A 27133-nucleotide genomic window follows, 5' to 3' on the forward strand; every position below is an offset into this window, starting at 1 on the left:
CTTATAGGAAAGAAGTTGCTTCTGTCATGATGCTGAAAAAGCAGTAACTATGCTCATAAGAGTCAACAGATTCTCTTTCATAGAGTTATAGTCGACCCTCAGTATCCGCAAGGGTTTAGTTCCAGGACCCGCCTGATACCAAAATCCTCAGATGCTCAAGTCCCTTATATCAAATGGCTGTATTATAGTCAGCCCTCATATCTGCTGGCTTCTCATCCAGGGATTCCAGATATGGAGGGCCAACTGTATCTTGTTGTAACTCGAAATATCCTAACTTTTGATGAGTGAGAATTTGCTTTTCCTTGGGATAATAACTTCTTTAAGGCTGATTAATAGAATGGACAATTTCAATGGCTTTTCATTTTCTACTAAAATAATTAATTTTATGACACTGAATTCTATTTCAAAAGCAATAAGCCCAAGTGATTCAAATACCATCTTCAATGCATAATAATTTTTTAATGGAATTTCTGCCCAAAATACTTAACTGGCTAAAATGTAAATGAAATCAGGAAAGTAAAACTCACGAAATCAAAACAAAGTGCATTCTGGAAGTAGAGACAGAAATAATAACCTTTCCCACCAAACCAAAACAAAACCAAACCCTCTCTGAAAGAAACTTTATGTTGAAGGCCACCAAAACATGGATCTGGCAAATCAGCAGTTGGAATGGAATCCCAAGGGTTGAGAGGAGATTATTCTTGAGAATTTTGCTGTGCCATTTCTAGAAGGTTTCATTTGGAAAGACAGTGTCTAAAGTACACCAATCTTCACTGCTTTACTCGAATTTAGAGTTAAAGGCAGTCTGATGAAAACAGATGCCTTGATCTGCCACAATAATCTTAATGACTGTTATCAACATACACAACTCTCTCCTTGAAGCAAAAAGGAAACCAGTTTGGCTTGCAGTGTAGGTCTTATGGATATCTTCGGGTCAGAACTGAACACTGCAAGGTCACAATGCAGTAGCCAGACATGTGTTTCTAAGCAGTGTAGCTTAGAAAGATAACCAGTATTGTTAAGAGTGTTTTATGTCTAATTTTTAAAATGTTAGAGAATGCCCTGTGTGGTCTTGGGCAGTTCACTAACCCTCTTTGAGGCTTGTTTTCTCATCTGTAAAATGTGAGTAAAAATACCTACTTCATTGGGTGGTTGTGAGAAATAAATGAGATAGTATTTACGAAGCACTTAACAAAGTACCGAGTACATAGAAATGACTTCAGTAAATGGGTAACTTCACTATGTAATAATCAAACTTGACCTATCCAGCCTTGCAGAGACTGTGCTCTGATAATAGCTTTTGAGCAGATGACCGCTGTAAGTCAGGAAGGGAATTCCAGAGAGCAGAACCAGGATTTTGCTGGGAAAGCAAAAGATCTGATTGGAATAACATAGCAGAGGCAGCCATACTTGGGCAAGAGCAAGAAAAAGATGGAAGGAAAAACTCATCATGAATATTTTCAGAACTCATAATTAGTTTTTGCTAAGAGATGCTGGACATACTCTGGATTTTGATTATAGATTTCGGGGGAATTCTTAAAGCTGGAGGGGAACTTAAAGAGATCATTTCTCCAAACTTATTTTACAGATGAGGAAACTGAGGGCTAGACAGATGAAGAACTCTTCTGAAACTACATGATCAGTTAATGACCACAGTGGGTTTCAGAACTGCCGACTTTGATTCTAGTGTTTTTTCCATGACTTAATACCCTTTGTCACATAAAAGTGAGCAAGACTTCATGAGAGGTTTGGACAGGTGCATTAGGGTCGTTTGCACCCAAAGGCAATGGTGTCATTAGCATAAGGAGAACAGAGGAAGAAATTTGGGCAGGGAAGATGACCATTTCCACTGTAGATTTAGTGAGTTTAAGGTTTAAAGAGGCAACTTGGTGCAGAAATCTCACAGGCAGTCAGAAATAAGGGGCTGAAACTTGAGAGAACCATAGGACTGAAGATGGGAATGGAGATTTTGGAGTCACGTTCATAGAGGTGAGAGAGAGTTGAAGCAGTGGAGAGATGGCTGTGGTGGAGAGATATGTGTATCTGAGTGTGTGAATCTACACTCTTGTCAGTAGTGTAGACTGACAAGAGAATAGGGTCCAGGAGAGATCTTTGGAGAACATCTGTATTTAGGGGTCCGGAGAGATCATTTATGTACACAATAAATAAAATCATACCATGCAGAAATGGGAGTGCCTTAAGAGAAGTACAGACGGTCTTACAGGACCTCCTAAGAGAGAGATTGCTTCCAGCTGAGAATTCAGGAAAGGCTTCATTGAAGATGGATATTTAAACTGCATCAGATGATATGTGGGATTCGAACTTGGGGAACCTGGGTGGGCTGGGTGGGAAGGAATGGGTCCTCAATTCAGAGAGAATAGCATGAGCAAAGACGTGTAGACAAAAGGGCAAGGCACTTGTGGGAACAGAAGTTTAGAAATGCTAGAATGAGGGCTGTGAGGATACCAGTAACTCCAAAGACTCCAAGTCATGTGAGTTGTGCAGAAGCCAGAGCATTCTCTCCCCTCACTGCCATTTCTGGCCACTTGTTTTCCAGAACAATTGGCATGTTTTTTCACTGATAACTTTTATTCATGCCGTGCAAACATTTTTATTTCTACTTCTCTGAGAATTTTCGTCATTGCTGCATTTGTTTTTTTGTTTTGTTTTGTTTTGTTTTTAATTAATTTATTTATTTTTATTTTTGGCTGTGTTGGGTCTTCGTTTCTGTGCGAGGGCTTTCTCTAGTTGCGGCAAGCGGGGGCCACTCTTCATCGCGGTGCACGGGCCTCTCACTATCGCAGCCTCTCTTGTTGCGGAGCACAGGCTCCAGACGCGCAGGCTCAGCAGCTGTGGCCCACGGGCCCAGTTGCTCCGCGGCATGTGGGATCTTCCCAGACCAGGGCTCGAACCCGTGTCCCCTGCATTGGCAGGCAGACTCCCAACCACTGTGCCACCAGGGAAGCCCGCTGCATTTGTTAATAAGTCTGAACAGCGTGATTTCACTTATACGTGATAGAGTGCGGGAGGGGCGTCTGTGGGTTATTTGTCAGGTGAAACTCTCCACAGATTAAGGAAAACATTTATTCCAGTTATCTCTTTCATGAGACTGAACTTTGTCTAAAGTAAAAGCAACTTGTTTCTTGTGGTTCCAGAGGTATTTTTATTTATTTATTTAATTTATTTATTTTTGGCTGCGTTGGGCCTTCGTTGCTGCGCACGGGCTTTCTCTAGTTGTGGCGAGCGGGGGCTACTCTTCGTTGCGGTGCGTGGGCTTCTCATTGCGGTGGCTTCTCTTGTTGCGGAGCACGGGCTCTAGGCGCGCGGGCTTCAGTAGTTGTGGCTCGCGGGCTCTAGAGCGCAGGCTCAGTAGTTGTGGCCCACGGGCTTTAGTTGCTCCGTGGCATGTGGGATCTTCCTGGACCAGGGCTCGAACCCTTGTCCCTGAATTAGCAGGCGGATTCTTAACCACTGTGCCACCAGGGAAGTCCTGTTGACCATTTTTAAACTGAGTTGTTTGTCCTGGGAAAATTTTTTTAAAGCTTTGACCTTGGATCATTTCATTTTCTAGAGTCAATGACCATTATTACTAATTATATTCACTTATTTCCAAATGAACAAATTTCACTTTAAACTTAACTGAATTTTGAATACTGACTCCTTTCACTCTAAGAATTGTGAAGTTTTACTAATTCTTAGACAATGTGAGATTTCTAAATACTGTAAGTAGAATTATTTTGGTTGCATTTAAAAATTGATTTGATACTGCTAATATATACATAATATTTTGCTATACCTTGTAAATTTTTAATTATATAAGTTGTTTACCTAAAAAAATAAATGCTGAGATTTTTCAATAGCAGTTTCATTTTTATTCCTCAACTTTACAGTTATTGTTTTTGAGCTGTGAATAAGATGTTCTAAATGGATGTTAACTGGTTTATTCAGAAACTCTGGCTAGCATCTGCTCTAAAGAAGTTCACGGGCGGACTTTCCTGGTGGTCCAGTGATTAGGACGCTGCACTTTCACTGCCGAGGGCCCAGGTTCAATCCTGGGTCGGGGAACTAAGATCCCACAAGCTGCATGGCATGGCCAAAAAAAAAGAAGTTCAGTGGATGTGGAAGAACCCCATGATTCTGTGATTTTTAGCTTGAAAAGGGGATGATGTTTGTTGGCTTAGATGGTTGTCTATAAATAACCACCATCTCTCTTTCAGGCTATTTAAAAGCTGTTCAACTGATCTCCTTGCTTCCACTTTTTATCTAGAAACCATTGTCTACAGAGCACCCAGAGAGATCTTTAAAACATACAAATCAGAGAATGTCACTTCTCTGGTTAAACAAAACAAAACAATAAAACATTCCAGTGGCTTCCCGTCACACTTAGAATAATATCCAAATCCTTAACCAGGCCTATCAGAGCCTACATTGATTTGGTCTCATCTCCCTTCCCTGCTTCTCGATCACTGTATTCCCTCGACATCGGCCTTACTCATGTGCCGGGTGTTTGTACTGTTTCCCTCTATCAAGAAAGTTCTTCTGTACCCACTGATCCTTGCCTAGCTTACTTCCTTACTTCATTCAGGACTCAGATGTCATCTTCTCAATGATACCTTCCATAAACTTCTAAATACCACTTTCTAATACACTTCCCTGTTTTATATTTCTTCACAGCACCTAAAACTAGCTTGTTACGTGATGCTATGTGTTTATTTGTTTACCACTCTTCTCCATTAGAGTTTTCACTTCATTCAGACAGGGACCTTTCTCTGTCTTATTTTATCTCTAGTGACTAGAGGAGGGCTTAACACATAGTAGTCACTCAACGACTATTTAATGAATAAACAAATGAATGAACAAACTGGAATTGAAAAAATTTTAAAGGACTCTTTCCCTCACCCCAGGTATTATAATTTTGATAAAAGCCCTGAATATTTTTTTTTTTTTGGACATCTTGCTTTATTTATTTATTTATTTATTTGGCTGCATCAGGTCTTAGTTGCAGCGCATGGGCTCTTCGTTGCAGCATGTGGGCTTCTCTCTAGTTGTGGCATGCAGGCTCAGTAGCTGCAGCACGCGGGCTGTAGAGCACACAAGCATAGTTGTCCCACGGCATGTGGGATCTTAATTTCCCCCACCAGGGATTGAACCTGTGTCCCCTGCACTGGAAGGCGGATTCTTAACCACTGGACCACCAGGGAAGTCCCAGCCCTGAATATTTGTTTCCTAGGACTGCCGTTCAAAGTTTCACAAACTGGGTGGCTAATGGTAAATTTTATGTTATGCTGTATAACCTGGGTGGCTTAAAACAAGAGAAATTTATTCTCTCACTGTTCTGGAGAGCAGAAGTTCAAAATCAAGGTGTCTGCAGGGTTGGTTCCTTCTCAGTGCTCTGAGGGAGACTCTGTTCCATGTCTCCGTGCTAGTCTCTGGTGACAGCCAGTGATCCTTGGCTTGTAGATGCATCTGTCCGGTCTCTGCCTCCACCTTCACATGTTTGTCTTCTTATGAAAACACCCGTCATAATGGATTATGGGCCCATCCTAGTTCACTGTGACCTCATCTTAATTTAACTAACTGTATCTCTAATGACCTTATTTCCAAATAAGGTCACATTCTGAGATACTGTGGGTTAGGATCTCAATGTATCTTTTTTTTGTGGGGGGAAGGGGTGGGGAGGAGCTGACATAATTCAACCCATAACACCCTGTAACCAACTGCTTTAAGATCTTCAATATCTCATTACTTGAGTTATCTCATTATTTTTAAGAAGATATTGGACCCTAAGACAAGACACTGGAATTAAAAGTATAGGAAATGTAAATAACACCAGTGGTTTCTTTAAATCTGTTACTATTTCATATAAAAATGACAGTTAACAAGTTCAGAGATACTTATTAGTTGGATAAAATGTTTAGTAATCAATTTTCAGGTCCACTTTAAAAGAGTTTGCTGTTTTGGGGACTTCCCTGGTGGCACAGTGGTTAAGAATCCGCCTGCCAATGCAGGGGGCACGGGTTCAAGCCCTGCTCTGGGAAGATCCCAGATGCTGCAGAGCAACTAAGCCCGTGCGCCACAACTACTGAGCCTGCGCTCTAGAGCCCGTGAGCCACAACTACTGAGCCCACGAGCCACACTACTGCAGCCCGCACACCTAGAGCCTATGCTCCACAACAAGAGAAGCCACCGCAATGAGAAGCCCGCGCACCACAACGAACAGTAGCCCCCGCTCACTGCAACTAGAGAAAAGCCCATGCACAGCAATGAAGACCCAACGCAGCCAAAAATTTAAAAAAAAAAATTTTTTTTAATTAAAAAAAAAAGTTTGCTGTTTTGAATAATGTCCACTCTGTTCAACATTTTACATTATTATTGTGCAGGGCGTGAAGGAAAAGGGCCCTATCCTTTATAACTATTCTTCTCCAGAGATAGCAGGAGAGAAGGGTATTTTAAAAAACAGAAAGTAAATCTCAGGCAGGCGTACACTTAAATATTTATAACTAGAGACCAAAATTCGTGCTTCACATTTGCCAGTTCTCCCACGTCCCTTAATTGAACAGATGGGTTTTATACTGTGCCCTAAAAAAACAAACAAAAAAAACCCAGCTAACTTGATTAGTTTTTTTTTAACCTCAAGTGTGGAAATGTACTTAGAAGAATTGACCCTCTGTCAAACATCTCCCGCTCCAGTTCAGATACACAGAAGTTGAGTAACAGGATTGTATTAGTTTCCTTAGGCTGCCGTAACAAATTACCATAAACTGGGTGACTTAGAAAAACAGAAACGTATTCTCTCATAGTTCTGGAGGCTTGAAGTCCAAAATCAAGATGTTGGCAACGCCATGCTCCCTCTTGAAGGCTCTAGAAGAGAATTTGTTTCATTCCTTTCTCTTTGCTTCTCGTGGTCGCTGGCAGTCCTTGATGTTCCTTGGCTTGTAGACTTAACACTCCAATCTCAGTCTCTGTCTTCACATGGCTTTCTTCCCTGTGTTTATGTGGGCCTCCAAATCCCCCTCTTCTTATAAGGACACCAGTTGTCGGGTGTCAGGCCCACCCTAATCCCATATGACCTTATCTTAACTTGATTACATCTGCAAAGACCCTATTTCCAAATAAGGTCATAAGTACCAGAAGTTAGGACTTAAACATATCTTTTGGGGAACACAGTTGAACTCACTATAATTATTTTAATTTTCTTTAATAAATTTATTTATTTATTTATTTTTGGCTGCATTGGGTCTTTGTTGCTGTGCACGGGCTTTCTCTAGTTGAGGCGAGCAGGGGCTACTCTTCATTGCAGAGCACAGGCTTCTCATTGCAGTGGCTTCTCTTGTTGCAGAGCACGCGCTCTAGGCATGTGGGCTTTAGAAGTTGTGGCACGTGGGCTCAGTAGTTGTGGCTCACGGGCTCTAGAGTGCAGGCTCAGTAGTTGTGGCTCACGGGCTTAGTTGCCCCGCGGCATGTGGGATCTTCCCAGACCAGGGCTTGAACCCGTGTCCCCTGCATCAGCAGGCAGATTCTTAACCACTGGGTCACCAGGGAAGCCCTATTTTAATTTTTTAATGAGAAAAATAATACATAGTTTTTAGAGTTCAATAGTTCTACTATATTATAATAAACCTAGGAGTGTCTTGTTCCATCTCAATATTCTACCAGTTCCTGCTCTGCTGAGGCAAGAATGTTCACTGTTTTAAATTGCTCCTAACAATATTTAGCTCCATATTATTAACTCACATCCCAATTTTAGATATTATCTATTAATAGATATTATTGGTGTTTTTCTTTTTGGAGGGAGGATTCTCTCTATTGTTTATGTTTCTTGTTTGTTTTTGTTTTTTCTGTTGTCTCTCATTTTATGATATTTATTCAAATTCTGGTAATGCTTGATTGTTCTTTCACATTTAAGAATGAGACACTGATAATGCTATTTGTAACTCCATGTATATGGGTAGGACTTACCTTAGATTTATGTGTGGACCCACTTATTTGGTTGGAAGACTCCAAACTGATAGAACCTGTAAAACTTTTGCCTTTGATAGGTTCACTTTCTAAAAGAGAAATCTTCCAACCCCTTGCCTCAAGGATATTAACTTGGCTGTCAACAAGTAGACAGATTCTCATTTATTCCACTGCTTTCCATATGGTACTCTAACCCCACTCTCAGTTCTGCCTGGTGAACCCACGTCCAGAGCCTGTTTGGTTCAATCTATCCAATCTTCTGCTGAGGTGAAGGAGAGCACAGGGTTGTGGAGGAGATCTGGGGTTCTAACCACTTGTTTTAAAGAACTTCAATTGATCTGTCTCTTTTTCAGCCCACTTACATCCTTGCCTTCCAAAACAGCTAGGGCCTCTAATTTCTGCAGTTATTCTGGGTCTTTGCAGCAGGAATTGGCTGGATATAGACCTCCCCATTTGTAAGCTTAGGTTTTAGCTTTCTGTTCTGCCAAGACGAGTACAACTTGTCCATTCCCTTTCAGTTTCTAGAAGACAAACTTGTCAGTTTTCACTTCCCCTTCTTTTCTCTTTGTCTTTCTGGGTTTATGCCTTATTTTCTTCCTTCAGTGTCATTTAGTTAGGGTTTGGGGAGGGAACAATGATGGATGCACGTATGTAGTCTGCTGTGTTTAGCCAGACGTCCTCTGACTGATTATTCATTAGTGTACCACCAAGAAAGGTGCTTGTCAATTAGTGTTGAGCTACTAAATAGTCTAGAGCAACCAACCCTCAGGTGAAAATTTCCTTCAATTGTCTTTTATTTCATTAAACATTCATCATTGCATTTTAAACATTTTATTTTTATTCATAGTTTATATTTTTAACAAGTTAATTTTTGTTACAAAATAACATGTTTATCTTAGAAAACTTGGCACATAGACTTGATCAAGAAAACATTTTAAAAGAAAAGGAAAAACCATAATCCGACCACTTCTAACATTTGGGGGATGTACCTTGGGGACTATTTGGAGGGAATATACAGAGCTTACTTTATAAGCATTATCAAGTAGAGAAATAGAATTAATAATTTTAAATCCTCCATAAAGAAAAATCCAGGTCCAGATAGTTTCACTGGTGAATCCTATCAGATATTTATGTAAAAAATGATACCACTTGTATGCAAAATCTTTTAGAAAATAGAAGAGTAAGGTTTATTTCCCAGCTCATTTTATGAGACCAACATTACCTTAAACCCAAAGCCAAACAAAGTTAAAAAAAAAAAAAAAGAAAGAAAACTATAAGCCAGAGAGAGCAAAGCATATATTATTTTTAACATTTTAACTTACCTGGGGCTGCCTGAAGGACTGGTCTCTGCTTTGTTTAACTCGGATTTCAAGCAGGAAGAAGCAGTAAATGCTGCTCAGGAAAATTAAAGGGAGACTGGCCCACAGATACTTGGAGTAAGAGATTATGGGTAGAGGCCCCAAAAAGAGACACTTTGGGATATTAAGACAATTAAAAGCAGTTGTAAACACAGGGAAATCAAAAAAGTCAAACAGCCCCAAGCAAGATGCATGCGCAGTAAAGACCTTATGATTTCTCCTTGGACTGATCTCAAAGCTTAGAACCGAGGGTCAGGTAATTAGTGACACATTTCCCTGGCACAGGAACAGTCTACAAAGTCTGAGATAGGTGGCTATTTTTTAAATGTCCAGTGATCAACAATTAAATATCATATCACAAGACATAAAAAGAAACAGGAAAACATGACCCACTCAAAGGAAGAAAATGAAGTGGCAGAAACCAGCCCTGAAAAAAACACAGGCATCATACTTAACAAAGACTTTAAAACAACTGTTTTTAAATACATGCAAGTTGCTAAGGGACAACACAGACAAACAACTAAAGGAAATAGGAAAATAATATATGAACAAAATGGAAATATCAATGAAGAGGTAGAAATTATAAAATGAAACCAATAGAAATTCTGAAATTGAAAAATGCAATAACTGAATTGAAAAAAATAACCAGAAGTGCTCAGTAGCAGACTTGAGCAGGCAGAAGAAAGAGTCAGCAAACTTCAAGATAGGATATTTGAAGTCATCAAGTCTCAGAAGCAGAAAGAAAAAAGGTTGAAGAAAAGTGACCACAGTCTAAGGGAATCAAGTGGACCAATACCTGTATTACAGGAGTCCTTGAAGTAGAAGAGAGAGAGAAAGAGGCAGAGAGGTTACTTGAAGAAATAATGGCAGAAAACTTTTCAAGTTTGTGGAAACATGAATCTACAAATCCAAGATCAATGGACTCCACTATGATAAAAGAGACCCACACTGAGACACATTATAGTCAAACTGTTGAAAGACAAAGACAAAGAGAAAATTTTGAAAGCAACAAGAGAAAAGTGATTCCTGATATATTAATACAAGAGATCTTCATTAAGATTATCCACCAGTTTCTCAAAAGAAGGCTTGAAGTCCAGAAGGCAGTTAGATGATGTTTAAGGTGCTGAAAGAAAAAAAACTGCCAACCAAAAATTCTACATTTGGCAGAATCGTCCTTCAAAATTTAGAGAGGAATTAAAACGTTCCAAGATAAGTGAAAGCCGAGGGAGTTCATTCCACTAGACTTGTCCTATAAGAAATGCTAAAAGCAGTCCTTCAAATTGAAATGAAAGGACACTAGACAATAACTTGAAGCCATATGAAGATATAAAGATCTCCAGTAAAGATAAATACATGGACAAATATAAAAAACAGTATTATTGTAATTTTGGTTTGTAACTACACTTTCCATTTTCTACAGGATTTTGAAGACAAATACCTAAAAAAATAAGTATTGGGCTTCCCTGGTGGCGCAGTGGTTAGGAATCCGCCTGCCAATGCAGGAGACACGGGTTCGTGCCCCGGTCCGGGAAGATCCCACATGCCGCGGAGCAACTAGGCCCGTGAGCCACAGCTACTGAGCCTGCGCGCCTGGAGCCTGTGCTCCGCAACTAGAGAGGCCGCGATGGTGAGAGGCCCGCGCACCACGATGAAGAGTGGCCCCCGCTCGCCGCAACTGGAGAAAGCCCTTGCACAGAAACGAAGACCCAACACAGCCAAAAATAAAAAATTAATTAATTAATTAATAATAAAAAAAAAAGAATCAGTTGCCTTTAAAAGAGTGAAATTTATTAAAAAAAAAAAGTATTAATTTATGTTAACTGGTACACAATACATAAAGCTAAAACTTGTGACATCAATAACATAAAGTGGGAGGAGAGCTGTAAAAGAGTACAGTTTTTATAGTGATGGCAGTTAAGTTGGTATCAATTCAAAATTAATTTTTACAATTTTAGGATGATATATGTAATCCCCATTGTAACCACAAAGAAAATATCTAATGAGAATGGAATCCAAACATGCCACTATGTAAAAATCAATTAAACACAAAGGAAGGCAGTTTTAGAGGAAATGGGGGTCCAAAGAACCATAAGACATGGAAAACAAATAACAAAATGACAAAGTAAGTTCTTTCCTATCAATAATTACTATAAATGTAAATGGATTGAAATTCCCAAACAAAAGGTATAGATTTGCAGAATAAACTTTAAAAAACATGATCCAACTATATGATATCTATAAGATACTCACTTTAGCTCTAAGAGAATGCACAGGTTGAAAGTGAAAGGATAGGAGAAGATATTCTATGCAAATAATAAACAAAAGAGAGCTGGGTGGCTATATCAATATTAGACAAAATTGTTTTTTTATTGAAGTATAGTTGATTTACAGCATTTCAGGTGTACAGCAAAGTGATTCTTTTTCAGATTCTTTTCCATTGTAGGTTATTACAAGATATTGACTATAGTTCCTTGTGCTATACAGTAGGTCCTTGTTGCATATCTATTGGGTTGGCCAAAAATTTCATTCGGGTTTTTCTGTAACATGAAAAACCCAAATGAAATTTTTGGCCAACCCAGTGTTTTATACTTAATAATGTGTATCTGTTAATCCCAAATTCCTAATTTATCCCTGCCCCCTCCTTTCCCCTTTGGTAACCACAAGTTTGTTTTCTGTGTCTGTGAGTCTATTTCTATTTTGTAAATAAGTTACTTTGTATCATTTTTTAGATTCCACATATAAATATCAGTTAATATTTGTCTTTGTCTGATTTACTTCACTCAGTGTGATAATCTCTGGGTCCATCCATGTTGCTGCAAATGGCATTATTTCATTCTTTTTTTATGGCTGAGCAGTATTCCATTGTTTATGTATACCACATCTTCCTTATCCATTCATCTGTCAATGCACGTTTAGGTTGCTGCCATGTCTTGGCTATTGTAAATAGTGATGTTATGAACATTGGGGTGCATGTATCTTTTTGAACTAGAGTTTTCATCTTTTCTAGATATATGCCCAGACATATAATCCCAGGAGTGGGATTGCTGGATCATACAGTAGTTCTATTTTTTTTTTTTTTTAAGAAAACTAATACTGTTCTCCATAGTGGCTGCAGCAATTTACATTCCCACCAACAGTGTAGGAGGATTCCCTTTTCTCCACACCCTCTCCAGCATTTCTTATTTGTAGACTTTTTGGTGATGGTAGACAAAATAGTCTTTAGGACAAAAACTGTTATGAGACAAAGAAGAACATTGATATCACTACTAAAGAGACAATTCACCAAGAGGATATAACAATTACAAATATGTATCCATCAGACATCAGAGATCCAAGTTATATGAAGTAAACATTAACAGAACTGAAGGGGAAAATAGACAGTTCCACAGTAATACCAGGAGACTTCAATACCCCATTTTCTTTTCTTTTTTAAAAAATTTTTAATTGAAGTATAGTTGATTTACAATATTGTGTTAGTTTCTGATGTTCAGCAAAGTGATTCAGATATATATATATATATATATCTTTTTAAATATTCTTTTCTATTATGGTTTATTATAGGATATTGAATATATGTCCCTGTACTGTACAGTAGGACCTTGTTGTTTATCTATTTTATATATAGTAGTTTGTATCTGCTAATCCCAAACTCCTAATTTATCCCTCCCCCACCCCCTTTCCCCCTAGCCATGAGTTTGTTTTCTATGTCTGTGAGTCTGTTTGTGTTTCATAGATAAGTTCATTTGTATCATATTTAAGATTCTACATATAAGTGATATCATATGGCGTTTGCCTTTCTCTTTCTGGCTTACTTAATTTAGTATGATAATCTCTGGGTCCGTCCATGTTGCTGCAAATGGCATTACTTCATTATTTTTTATGGCTGAGTAGTAGTCCATTGTATATATATACCACATCTTTATCCATTCATCTGTCAAAGGACATTTAGGTTGCTTCCGTGTCTTGGCTCTTGTAAATAACGCTGCATGAACATTGGAATACCCCATTTTCAATAATGGATAGACAACTAGATAGAAGATTAATATGGAAATAGATGGCTTTAACAACAATATAGATGAATTGGACCTAACAGACATACATAACATACAGAACACTCCACCAAACAGCAGTAGAACATACATTTTTCTCAAGTGCACATGAAACATTCTCAAGGATAGATCAAATGCTAGACTACAAAACAAATCTTAATAAATGTAAAAGGATTGATATTATACAAAAGAATCTTCTCCAACCCTTGTGAAATTAGGTTAGAAATCAACAGCAAAAAAGCTGGAAAATTCAGAAATATGTGGAAATTGACACATCCTTAAATGTCAATGGTCAAAAAATAAATCACTAAGGATATTAGAATCTTGAGACCATTCAATGGGGAAAGGGCAGTCTTTTTTAACAAATGGTGCTGGGTAAACTAGATATCCACATACAAAAGAATGTGATTGTATATGTATAACTGATTCACTTTGTTTTAAAGCAGAAACTAACACACCATTGTAAAGCAATTATACTTCAATAAAGATGTTAAAAAAAAAAAAAAAAGAATGTGATTGGACTCTTACCATCCACCATATATGAAAATTAACTCCAAAGGCATTAAAGACCTAAACATAAATTGTAAAACTCTTGGAAGAAAACATAGAGGAAAGCTTCATGACTTTGGATGTGGCAATGGTTTTTGGCTATGACACCAAAAGCACAAGCATTAAAAGAAAAAATAGATAAATTAGATTCCATCAAAATTCAAAACTTTTGAGCATCAAAGTACACTATCAGGAGAATAAAAAGATCACCCAAAGAATGGAAGAAAATAATTGCAAATTACATATCTGTTAAGGAATTAATATCCGGAACATATAAAGAACTACTAAAACAACTACAAATAAACAACTCAATTCAAAAATGAAGAAAGGATTTGAATAGACTTTTCTCCAAAGAAGATATGCAAATGATCAAATAGCACATGAAAAAATGCTCAACATCACTAATCATTAGGGAAATGCAAACCTAAACTACGAGATACCACTTCACATCCACTAGGATGGCTATTATCAAAAAACAAATTACAAGTGTCGGGAAGGATGTGGAGAAATTGGAACAATTGTGTATCCCTGGTGGGGATGTAAAATGGTACAGCTGATGCGGAAAACAGTATGGAAGTTCCCCCCAAATTTTAAATATAGAATTACCATATTATCCAGCAATTCCACTTCTGGATATATGTTTTAAAATTGAAAGCAAGGGGCTTCCCTGGTGGCTCAGTGGTTAAGAATCCGCCTGCCAAAAAAAAAAAAAAAAAGAATCCGCCTGCCAATGCAGAGAACACAGGTTCAAGCCCTGGTTGGGGAAGATCCCACATGCCACGGAGCAACTAAGCCTGTGTGCCACAACTACTGAGCCTGTGCTCCAGAGTCCGTGAGCCACAACTACTGAAGCCCGTGCGCCTAGAGCCCATGCTCCGCCACAAGAGAAGCCACCGCAATGAGAAGCCCGCGCACCGCAACAGAGTAGCCCCTGCTCGCGGCAACTAGAGAAAGCCTGCACGCCGCAACGAAGACCCAACGCAGCCAAAAATAAATAAATAAAATTTAAAAATAAAATAAAGTAAAATAAAATAGAAAGCAGGGACTTAAACAGGTATTTATACGCCCATAGTTCATAGTAGTTCATAGTAGTAATATTCACAGTAGCCAAAAGGTGGAAACAACCCAAATGTCCATTGACAGATGGATAAATTACGTATAGATATATGAATATTATATATGAATATATACGAATATTATTCAGTCTGAAAAAAGAATGTAATTCTGTTATATGCTACAACATGGATGAACCTTGAAGACACTGTGCTAAGCGAAATAAGGTGGATACAATCAGATAAATACTGTATGATTCCACTTATATAAGGTACCTAAAGTAGTGAAATTCATAGAGATGGAAAGTACAATACTGGTTACCAGGGGCTGGGCAGGAGGAAATGGTGAATTATTGTTTAATGAGTACAGTTTCATATTGGGATGATGAAAAATTCTGGTGGTGGTTATGTTGCACAATGTGAATGTAGTTAATGCTACTGACTTTTACACTTAAAAGTGATTAAAATGGTAAAAGTTATGTTATTTATATTTTATGACAATAAAAAAAATGAAAGGCTGAGTGGAGCTCAGAGCAAGAGAAGAGTATGTAAGGAATCCATACTGCCATATAAGCTTCTCTGTCACTTGGGCCATATGACCCAGCAGATATGCTGCTGTGATAGGTTAGGGATACCATATAAAGCCTTTGGTGATCCTCTATAATTGAATCAGTGCAGGCTTTTAGGATATTGGAACAAAGCTATGTCATCTTCTCTACATAACTATTCCCCTTTTGAGAAACTATTCTTGCTTCCGCTGGGCCCTAGTAGAAACTAAATGCTTGATCACAAACTATCAAATTACCTTGTGACCTGAGCAACCCAAAGTGTACTAAATGTATTCTGATACACCAAACCATAAAGTTGGTCGTGCCTAGCAGCACTCCATCAGGTGGAAGTGGTATACATGAGATCAGGCTCAAGCAGGTCTTTTGAGGTGCAGGTAAATTTTATAATCTAGTGGCCCAGATGCCCATCATTCCTATTACTACCACAATGTCTCCTCCCTCTCAACTTTCATCTAAGGTATCATGGGGAGCCCCCTATCTCCTGTTGAGTGATAGAAGAAAAAGATTTTATTTGGGACTGTCTTACAGATAGTTCTGTATTCTGTGGTGCAGAAAGTGGATAGCTACAGCACTATGAACACTCTTTGGGGGTAGCCCTGAAGGTAGTGAAGAGAAATACTCCCAGTGGGAGAACCTGGAGCAGTACTCCTGGTTGTTCATTTTTTCTGAAGAGAGATAGCTAGATATGCAGATCATACTGATGGGCAGTGTCTGACCGTTTGGCTGTATGGTCTGGAACTTGGAAGGAACATAATTAGACAATTGGTGATAAGGAGGTCTGGGAAAGGTGTATATGTGGATAGATTGAATAAGCAGGGTGTGAATATATTTGTGTCTCATGTGATTCCTAAGAGGAGTCTCATTAGAGGATGATCATAATAATCAGGTGGATGAGATGATACATTCTGTGTATGTCAGTCAGCCTTTTCCTCCATCTACCCCTGGCCTTGCCCAACAGACTCATGAACAACGTGGCCATGGTGGCAGGACGAGGGCTAGATGTGGCTTTAAGCAGGACTGATTTCCACTCAACAAGGCCAATCTGGCTACAGCTATTGCTAAGTGCTCAAGTTGCCTACAGCAGAGTGTAAGACTAAGCTTCCATTTCCTGGAGGTATCACTTAGCCATCAGGTACATTGCATTAAGCCTCTTCCGTTATGAAGAAGCAGCCCTTTTTTTCTCCCTGAATAGATACTTATTCTGGAAGTGAGTTTCCTTCCTTGATTGCAGTGCTTCTATCAAAACCACCATGCATGGACTTACACCATCACACTATTCCACCCAGTGTTACTTTTAACCAAGAAACTCATTTTACAGCAAATAAAGCAATGGGTTCCTGCTCATAGAATTTACTGGTCTTATTATGTTGCCTGTTACCCTGAAGTAGCTGGCTTAATAGGATGATCAAATGGCCTTTCTCTTTATTGTGATAAAAATTACAATTTTAACCATTTAAAAATGTACAATTCAGTGGCATTAAGGACATTCACAATGCTGTGCAACCATTACCTCTATCTAGCTCCAGAACTTTTTCATTACTCCAAAAGGAAACCCCATACCCATTAAGCAGTCTCCCCACTCCTCCCCCTCGCCAGCCCCTGGCAAGCACTAATTAGCTTTCTGTCTCTATGGTTTGCCTATTCTGGATATTTCATATAAATGGAGTCATACAATATTTAGCATTTTGTATCTGGCTTCTTTCACTTAGCATGTTTTAAGGTTCATTGGAATGGCCTTTTGAAGACTCAATAATTAATCGTACCAGCTGGGTGGCAATACCTCGTGTAGCGAGGATAATATTCTCCGGGTTTTGGCATATGTTCTAAATCTAAATGTATATCCATGATCCCGGAATCAAGGAGTGGGCTTGGGAGTAGATCCTCTTACTTTTACCCCTAGTGCAAAATTTTGCTTCCCATTCCTGCAACTTTGGGCTCTCCTGGTCCAGAGGTCTTCGTTCTCAAAGAAGAATGTTTCCACCAGGGTACACAGCAAGAGTTCAATTAAACTGGAAGTTGAGACTGCCACTTGGCCATTTGGGGAGCCTTGTGCTAGTTAACCAACATGCAAAGAAAGGGGTTACTCTACTGCCTGGGGTGATTGACCCTGGCTACTAAGCAGATTTTGAGTTGTTGCTACACAATGGGAAAAGGGAGGAACATGGCTGGAAAGCAGGAGATTCTTTGGGGGTGCCTCTTAGTACTTAGTACTCCAATGCTCCGTGTTATGACAGTGGAGAACTACAACCAAGAATACTTTTACCGATAGCAGTAGAACCTCTGCTGGCCCAGATCCTTTAGGAATGAAGGTTTGGGTCACTCCACAAGGCAAGTGGAGTGACCCACATCATTTTCAGCTGAGATGCTTGCTGAAGGCAAATGGGATATGAGACAGGTCATGGGAGCAAGAAAATAGTTATAAATAGTAACTATGATCATGTTGTCAGTTGCAGATACAAGGACTACAATAGTTCTGAGCATTTTTCCTAATTTTGATATGAATTTATCTGTATTTATTAACCAATTATTTTTTTTCTCCTCTCTCATTCCCCTATGATGTGTTAATAGTAGGTAAACCTATATCTTAGTATATAAGTTACAGGATAGCCAAGGTATATACTGTGACTTGTCAAGAAGAGTAATTAACATCACTCAAAGACTCCATCCTCTTGGGGAAGGAGGGAGCTCTTTTGGGTTATATGAAAGAGAGTTGCATCATATGGACAGAGGCATGATTTTGCTATCATCTTTATTTGAAAATTAAATACAATTAAAAGAGTGTGTATGGATGTCAAGTTGGCAAGTGTTGGACTGGGGTGGTTATGTTCTGACAGCTTAGCTAAGTTGGAACTACATTTCCCAGAATTCTCTTCCTTTTATAGTTTTGGTTATGGTTGGCCACGATAGAAATTTGCAAAAGGATTAAAAAGTGGAAGTGAAGCACCAGCCATTACACTTGAAAGGTCCCTGCAGGGTCCCAGGCACCACTGTTATTTTGCACATGATCCACTAGCTCTCCTCACTGGCAAGGGGGCAGCTCCTCCAGCTTCTCTGCCCTCTGGAGGAGGAACATGTGTGGCAAATCAATCTTGCTCTCCCTCTCTCTCACTCTCTCTCTTGCGCTCTCTCTCTTGCTCTCTCTCCTTAGCCCTCTCTCACTCGCTCTGTATATACCCTATAGGTTCTGTTTTTCTGAAGAACCCTAATACACTCTTCAATACAGTAAAGAACACTGAAAACAGCTGAAGGTCTGGTCTTGAGCAACCACACGGTGTGGTGGAAACGCATGGCTCTGAAATCATACAGAACAGAGTTCAGGGGCACAAATGATTTATGGCCTCGAAACCTGATTCCCCATCTGTAGAGTTGGGATCCAGTTTTTACTTTTGCAGCTGTTGCATAGGGCTAAGTGAAACACTGTATATAGAATACCTATCACAGTTCACAGTGGGTGCGTAGTAAATGTTAGCTCCCCTCTCTGCTGAGGGAGATCTGAGTCTTGTTAAACGATTTCATCAAGTCTCTTAGATGTTATTAAGTATGACAGAGTTACTTGGCATATACTGTCTGATATCACACCAATACTGCTTTCTGGGTGTTTAGATGAACACAGAATTCAGACATTATTTGAGGTAAGTTCTGCCATTTATCTGTGGAAGATCTAAGGCAAGTCATGTTTCCCTGAGCCTCGTTTCAATTTAGAAACTATTACCTCATGGGGTTTTTGTCAGATGTAAATACGAGGGAGAACTCAGCTTAATCACAAGTATACAGAGGATGCTCAAATCTGCTAGACGTCGTGGGAGTAATTAGGGTTTCAAAGATGACTTGGGTCAGTTGTTGGGAGACAGGCTGGGATCTGCTGCAGTGGTTACACCTGGACCAACAGCTCCTCAAGCAAGAGAACGAAAAGAAACAATAAGGGACTAAAAATAAATGCATGAATACACAGCTGGGGCAAATTATGAACAACAAGCTACAAAAAGACCAAAAACCCAACTGCCACTTCTGAGGTGTCCGGAGCAAAAGCAGGGTACGGTGCATGATCCCTGCACACAACACCGTCAAAGGGGTGGGTAGACTGCCTAAGCCACCCCCCCAGCACGACCCCAGGATCCTCCCCTCCCTCACCCCATCTAAGGGACCAGCTCAGGACTTCCCCCCCCACCACCCCCCCACCCCCGCCCGCCCAGTTAGCAAGGGAACCTGTTACTTGTTTTCACTCCCTCCTGCAGTAGCAAGAGGCCCAATAAAGCCTTGCTTGAGCTTCCCGTCTGGCCTCTTAGGAACGAGTACAAGAACCCCGGTTGGTAACAGTTGCGCTGAAGGGAAGCTTACCATCTAGTGAGGACAAAAATCCATGAAACCACATTGGAAGTGATATCCTTTTAATAGTAGAAAGCAGACAAGTAGAAAAATGCTCACGAGAAGGTAGAAACTTTTAAGTGATATAAAAGAAACAGATGTCATGGAAAGACGATAAAAGGTCTTGTAGACTTCTGTTGATCTATGGGATCAAGAGCACATGTCACCTGATCTCATCGGTACTGGCTATGCAGTACTTTCAGAGACCTGCCACCTTGCCAGTGGTTGGCTGGGCATAGCACAGAAGTGGAAGCCTGGGTGACCTGAAAGCAGAGCCAAATCAACAATTTTGCCAGCAGGGGAAAGCTTGTGCAGGCTGATGTCCCAGAGGCTGGAATGCACTTGAAACAAAGGGTTGCAGCTGAAAAGCTTTGATGGTTTGGGAAGAAATGTGACAAAATGAACCTGCAGTTTACAAACCACGTCAAGAGTTATTTTCTCCTGCCTTCTAGAAATCAAAGCCAAAAACGAAAACACTTTTGGTAAAAGGGCACGCAGTCTCCTTTCCCCCTCTGGCTTCTCATTTTCATCCTTCCCTTCTCATATTTTCCAGTGCATACTCTCACTTCTTCTTTCTCAGCCTTGGTGTTCCCCCCACCCCCACCCCTCGCCCCCTGCCCCCGCCCGCGCTCTCGGCTCCGCTCTTGGCCCCTCCGCCTGGGACGGCCCTGGGGCCGCACCTGCCAGGGGAGCGCCCAGCCCGACCCCGCCGGGGGACTGGCAGTGACGTAGCGGGGAGGACGGTGCCCGCGCGGCCCGCTGACGTCACTGCCGCAGCGGTCCCGAGCGAAGCCCAAGAACGGGAATTCGAGGAGGGAAACACGGCGGTGACCCCGCGGTCGGGGCTGGACGCAGCGAGTGGGCCGGGTGCTTTGGGTTTTTGGAGCCGAAAAGCCGAAACCGCGCCTCTAGTGTAGGCTGAGCCCACCCCACACCCTCAGCGCGCCCGAACGCCAGAGTTTAGCGATAAGGGGAATGTCCCGAAACGGCGGGGCCTCGTGCGCACGCGCCTTGGCTGGGGGGCCTGCAGGACGAGGATTGGTGGGGGAGGAGGGCAGCGTGAAGCGGGAGAAAACGGTGACTGAGCTCCAAGGTGCGGCACAGGAGGAGGGCGACTCAACCCCTCCGCTGCTAGCCGGTCTCCCTGGACGCTGCGGCGGCGCGGGGCCTGCGGCGCAGCGTCGTGACGTCACGGTGGCGGCGGCGGTGGTTGGCGCAGGGTCCGCGGCTACAAAGTGTGAATTACGCCGGGCTCGCGCTGGCGGCGGAGTGAAGTCAGGCTCCGGGGGAGGAGGGGAGGGGCAGGACCGCGGCGGCGGCGGCGGCGGCCGGAGCTGGTGGCTGCACCCGAGTCCCGCGCGCCCTGCGTCTCGCCGCTGGCTCCAGCAGTCTTTTCTTGCACCGCTTTACTCTGTCCTTGCTCCGCTCCTACGCCGCTGGCCCGGACCCTCTCCTCTCGGCCGAAGAGCCTGGCGGCGCCGGGGTTCCCCCTCCGACTTGGCTCGTGCTGCCCCCGCTTGCACCCCGGAGCCGGGCGCGCGCTACTCTTCGTAACCGTAGCCGCGGCCCCCGCAGCGCCTTGCCGCCGGCAGCCCGGGTGGAGTGTTGGGGTGGGGGAGGCGTGAGCGCGGCTTCCCGGCCCGGGGTCGACGCCCGCCCGCCCTGCCCCCGCCTCGGCCCGGAGCCCCCGAGCCGCGGCCCCTTCCCAGCGCAGGGGCCGGCGGCCGCGGCAGGGCGGGCGCCGCGCGGGGGCAGGGCGGGCGTATTCAATGGAAGTATGTTACCAGCTGCCGGTGCTGCCCCTGGACAGGCCGGTGCCCCAGCACGTCCTCAGCCGCCGAGGGGCCATCAGCTTCAGCTCCAGCTCCGCGCTCTTCGGCTGCCCCAATCCCCGGCAGCTCTCACAGGTAAACGCCGCCGCCGCCGCCGCCGCCGGTGGCCCACGCCTGGGGGCTTCTCTGTTGTTTCCCTCCTCCCACCTGGCTTCACCTCCGCGACCCCTACTCCCCAGTCCTCGCCGTTCACCCCAGATCCACCACTGCCCATTGTTCGGGGATTTCTAGTCTGGCCCCTCGATTCGAGAGCCTTTTCCTTGACCCTCGGGGCTTCAGCCCCCCGGCCTACTCAAGCCTGGACCCGGGTGGGCTCTGGGAGCCCTGCAGACCCTTCCCAGGCCCGCCCCCCTCCGTGCTCAGCAGCTTAAGACTCAGGAATGACTTCGTCTTCCTCCCTTTCTCGACGTCTCGGTCTGGAAGTTGGGACTGTCTTCGTCGGCGGTGGCCCTGGGCACACCTGGCCACCCTCACGCCCACACACCTGTGCTAGGTGCGCGCCTCCCCCCCCGCAGCTCCCGCGCGCCCTGCGGTGCTCGGACGGTCCTGCGGTCCTCCGAACAATAGGCCGATTCCCGGTTGCTCTTCTCCCCGACTCCTTCGATGATGTGGATGGACCCTAAGTGGTATCGGTCTCCAGAGTGCTTCCTCGAAGCTTCGGTTTTCGTAAAGTTGATAGGCAGGAACCAGTTTTGTTTTTAATTGGATAAGGAGGTTTTAATAGAAAAACTACTGATGGAGCACTCCCAGAAAGACTTTGTTTTGAATGGTCCAATACCAGTTGCTCCTGAGAATTTCGTGTTTTGTTTTTTCTATGGTGATGCTGTTGGCCCAGCTTCTACTTCTGGCTGATTTTGATTGCCGGATTTAAAATAGGGAGGCTAAAAGAATTTTGTTTTGTTTACATTTGAACTGAGTGAGTGCCCTCCATTTCTGCTGCCAGAACGTCACATGTTCACGATCACTTTTTGAATCACGTATATTTATTTTTCCTGTTGATTAATATTAGCTTCTTTTATGGGGGTATATGTTTTTCTCTCCTATTATATTGTAAATATCTTGAGCCCGGTCTGTATTTCTTTTGGTTTTTACTGGTAGTGTGGGTAGCACCCGATAGAGATTTACTTACAGTAGGTGTGTCCAGTAAATATTTGCCATTTGCTTCTTTGCCTAAATTGTTTGTAGAGAGAGAGCAGTAGCCTACATTTGGGTTTCTCTGTGAATTGTTTTTATTTAAAATCAGACTTCTTTCGCATGACAAGGTGGTATGCTAATGAGGTCAGAGCCAACTTGTAAAGATTACTATAATATTAAGTGACATCTAAAAATAATGCTACATAGTTACTTTTAAAGTTAGGTCCGTGATCTGCCTTTACAGTACTGCTTAAAGCATTTTCAGGTTCCAAATTTAATACTGAAGAGATACTAATGCATTAAAAAGGTTTTTAATGGCAGTAACTTTTTCATTTCTTATATCAGCAGCACATGACTAATACCCATTTCCGGTTCAGTCTAAATAATCAAGGCAATCAGTAATCATTTGTAAAATTATAAAATGTGAATAAAGTTACTTGTGCTCCCCAAGGAGAAAATGAATGAGATGGGAGATTCCAAGGGAGCTAAAACAAGTAAGGCTGATGCCAGGGAGTTTACCTGATGTCGTAATTAATCCACAGAGACCAACTTTAAGCTCCATTCCTTCTTGACTCATTTCCTAGCCTTAGATTTAAATGGGTAATGGAATTTTAAAAATATGATTGGCAGATAAAGCAAATATTGTATAGTCACACCATACTTACTATTCAAACTTAAAAAAATTGTTTGTACCCCAAAGTGAAGTGTATAGGAACTTCTGAAAACTTGGACAGAAGTTTTCCTGAACTAACACTTTTTTCAAATTAGCGATGCACAACATTAAAATGACAGTAAACTTACCATGATGCTGAATGGGTATATTTATCATTATCAAGACTTTGATTATCATTTAATACTAAAACATATGTCATAGTGATTTCTTTAGGGCCAGATGGGAATTTGTAATAGACTGAAAAAGAGGTAGAAAATCTTGGAATCTTATTTAGAGCTCTATAAAGTAAATATTTGGTTAAATCAAAAGCTTTCTTTACCCTTGAATCTTCAGTTTCTAAGTCTTCAGTTACAGGAATTATAAAAAGTTTGGGTGGTTTTATAGTTTTATTTAAAAGACTTTAAGAAATCTGTTTTTCTTTTTCTTTTTCTTTTTTTTTCCTTAGGCACTAAGTAGAACAGTTATTTATATTAGAGTACTTGTATTTTAAAATATGTTCACAACTAGCAGTCTTCTCAATTTTCATTGTAATATGGGAGCCCAGTTCTTAGTAGGGACTTAGTAATATTGGTTGAATGAGTGAATGGCTAATGAAGTTAACTCTGACTGAGCATCAGTTGAGAATAGGACATCAACAAAAGGACTTTCATCCAGGTATAGCAGTAACTCTTTTATCCAAAACTTGGCTATCCAGACTTTAACAGATTCAGGAAGTAAGCGAAGACTCTGAGCAACCAAAGTAGATTTGGAGATCCTCTCAAAGCCAGTGTGTTTTAGGCAAAATTCTGACAAACTCGTTTTCCAAGTAGCAGCAGATTTGAAGGGGGATGGGAGGCTGCTAGAGTCAGGTTCATACTGATAGCAGCAAAAGTTGACAGCTGACGCACCAAGGGCTCGGGATCAAAAGAAACGCTCTTCAAAGCCAAAAACTTTTAAAAAGGACATAGAGTTTGGCATCTTGAGTGTTATACAACACAGTTATGTTTTTGACATTAGTCAAAATAGTATTTAATAGAGTCTGTTTTTAAAAGTTGAAAGATTTGTACTGTTAAAAAAAAAAAAAGAAAAATCTCCATGCCGAACAGTTTAAGTGTTGATGTTTAAATGGACGAGCCCGAGTTATCTGGAAAATTCATTTATGTGGAGCACCAACTCTCCCAAGGATGCCAAGTAAATGAAGCATTAACTTTTTGTTTTAAACCAGGTCATGTACTACTTTCTCAAATGGTTAATACGAATTTTTTAATTATTTGAAAAATAAGGATAATAGAAGATGATTGATCATTGTTTTCGCCATTTGGGGGATATCCGTTGTTGATAGTTGAGTATAAAAACATTCATCTTGCAGAATACATTTCTTATTTGGAAAAAAATATTGTGAGAGCAGAAATTATCTTGTTCACTGCTGTGGCCACATTGCTTTGCATAGGTAGGTGCTTATTAAGCATGGAAGTTGAGTTAGTGTATTGATAGCGTGCCAAAACACCGCACCTGGGATTATTTCAGTCAGATTTTCTATGCACTGGAAACAAATCTTATTTGGGTTAGAAATCTGAGGTTTAATTTTTAAAATTTAACATAAATCTATGATATGTATTATTATTGAACAAAATTTTGGGATCTAACATGTAAACATATGCTTTTAATACCATAATAAGCTAAATTGGATTTCTAATTTAGCATCTGTATCTTTTTTCTTAAATAGACTTGATTTTTTTAGAGCAGTTTTAGGCTCACAGCACTGTTGAGTGGAACACGCAGAGATTTCCCTCACCTGGAACATGCATAGCTTCCCCATCATCAGTATCCCCAACATGAGCAGTACACGAACCTCCCTAATACATCAGTATCACCCAGAGTCCATAGTTTACCACAGGGTTCATTCTTGGTGTCTTTTTTTTTTAATCCAGAAACTATTCCACAAATATTTACTGAACACCTCTGTGAACGAGGCTCCTTGTGTTAGGTGCTGAGAAAATGTAAAGAATTAGTAGTTTAAAAAAAAAAAAAAATCACTTGTGAGCCTGCCAACCTAACCAAGTTTTTCTTTTGAAGCATTGCCTTCCTTATTCATAAACATTTTTCACCTGTAGTCACAGTCTACCTCTCTGTTGTCTGTGGTAATGTTCTAAGTATATGACAAATTATCGAGGTCCTGTATGTGCCAGAACAGTTCAGAGCCCCTTGGGTAGAAGTTGGCTTCTCCTTGAAAAAGCTTACAGGATTGTGGTGGGGAAAATGGTATGCTTATATGTGATGTAATTTTTGTACTGGGGTTATCAAGGTGTAATGAGACCACAAGAAGGTCTACCTAAATTTCCTGGGTAAATCAGGGGAAGCCTCACGTGGTAGTTAAGCCTTAGGCTAAGGCCTGAAGGTTAAGGAGATGTTTCTGGGTAAATGGGTGCATGTAGGGGAGGAGGAGAGAGGATGGCGCAGGTAGCTATGTAGATCAGCACTATCAAAAGAAGTTTCTGTGATGATGGAAATGTTCTCTGCAGTATCTAAGATAATAGTCAGTAGCCGTATGGCTAGGTGAGCCCTTGAAATATGACTAGTTTTGACTGAGGGATTGAATTTTAAATACAGTTTTGTTTAAATAACTCCATATGGCTAGTGGCTACTGTATTGGCAGAGCAGGTGTGTAGTGTGCTTAATGATGGTTAGTAGTGATGTCATGTTGATCTGTCCGTAGCACATTCTCCGGATGCGGAACATGAGAGCTACTTTCAGGTTGTTGCTGTTGGCTGCAAAATTTCATTTAATACCTTCATGCAAGTTTGATAAAGTCCTTAGAGTGGAAGCACTAGATTGGATCGAGAGGTAGGAACACTTTTTGACTTTCTAGAATTCTCTCTTCTTTTACAGTGCAAAGGTGAATGAGCGTATCTCTTTCATCTCCAATCACATAGTATTAAATTGTAATACTTATATGTTAAATAACCATTTTATAAATATTTTATAAACATTTATATAAATGTTTTACTGCTTCAGTAGATATGCTGTGGTACACCGAGTTTGTTTTCACTTGCAGTAGGCAAGAGTGTACAGTTTCTCAACTGTTTTTTGTACATTTGCATTACCTCTTTTGTGACATTTCATTTGCATATCCTGTGCTTATTTATGGAGGCTCTTATATATCTAATCAGTTTGTAAATAGCATCATTTCAAATATTGTTAGCATAGTTGTTGCCTTTTCACAAGCCTGCATTCAGAAGCCAGTACAGGGGTCGTGTGAACAGTGGTGAACCGGGGAGTGATTCTTTTCCTGACACCTTCCTCCCTGCCCACTCCCAAGACACTCCTTTGGTTGGGACCTTGGTTTCATTTTTCTGTTTTCAGAAATGCTTCGTATTTTGATTTAAATTCAGTACTACCGTATTTTGGCTTATACTTCAGCACAAATATGTCTTTATACTATACTTCAAATAACATGCTCAAGCATAATATTAATGTAAATTTATAGTGTATTTGGACTGCAGATTTGATTGAGGAGTAAGGTGTTCAAATTACTGGTTTATAAGTTGTCATCAGGAATGTGTGTAGTCTGTGGGACGTGAATTGAGAGGTTTTAGACCTATGTCCAGATTTTG

The 27133-nt window shown here is 41.1% G+C and overlaps 1 protein-coding gene across 3 annotated transcripts in view; it reads left to right on the top strand.

The window, feature by feature from the left end:
* PDE7A (phosphodiesterase 7A) overlaps positions 1-27133 on the top strand; it is a 349141-nt gene that overhangs the window by 224005 nt on the left and 98003 nt on the right. Inside the window, exon 1 of one of the 3 annotated variants that reach the window (XM_036830354.1) lies at positions 21568-21808. The exons of the other annotated variants lie outside the window; for them this stretch is intronic. Coding sequence (XP_036686249.1) covers positions 21671-21808 — 138 coding nt within the window. The 5' untranslated portion in view covers positions 21568-21670. Of the gene's footprint in view, positions 1-21567; positions 21809-27133 lie in introns of those variants that run through there. 3 annotated transcript variants of the gene reach the window in all.

Source organism: Balaenoptera musculus, chromosome 17 (genome assembly GCF_009873245.2).
Source record: "Balaenoptera musculus isolate JJ_BM4_2016_0621 chromosome 17, mBalMus1.pri.v3, whole genome shotgun sequence".
Classification (NCBI taxonomy): Eukaryota; Metazoa; Chordata; class Mammalia; order Artiodactyla; family Balaenopteridae; genus Balaenoptera; species Balaenoptera musculus.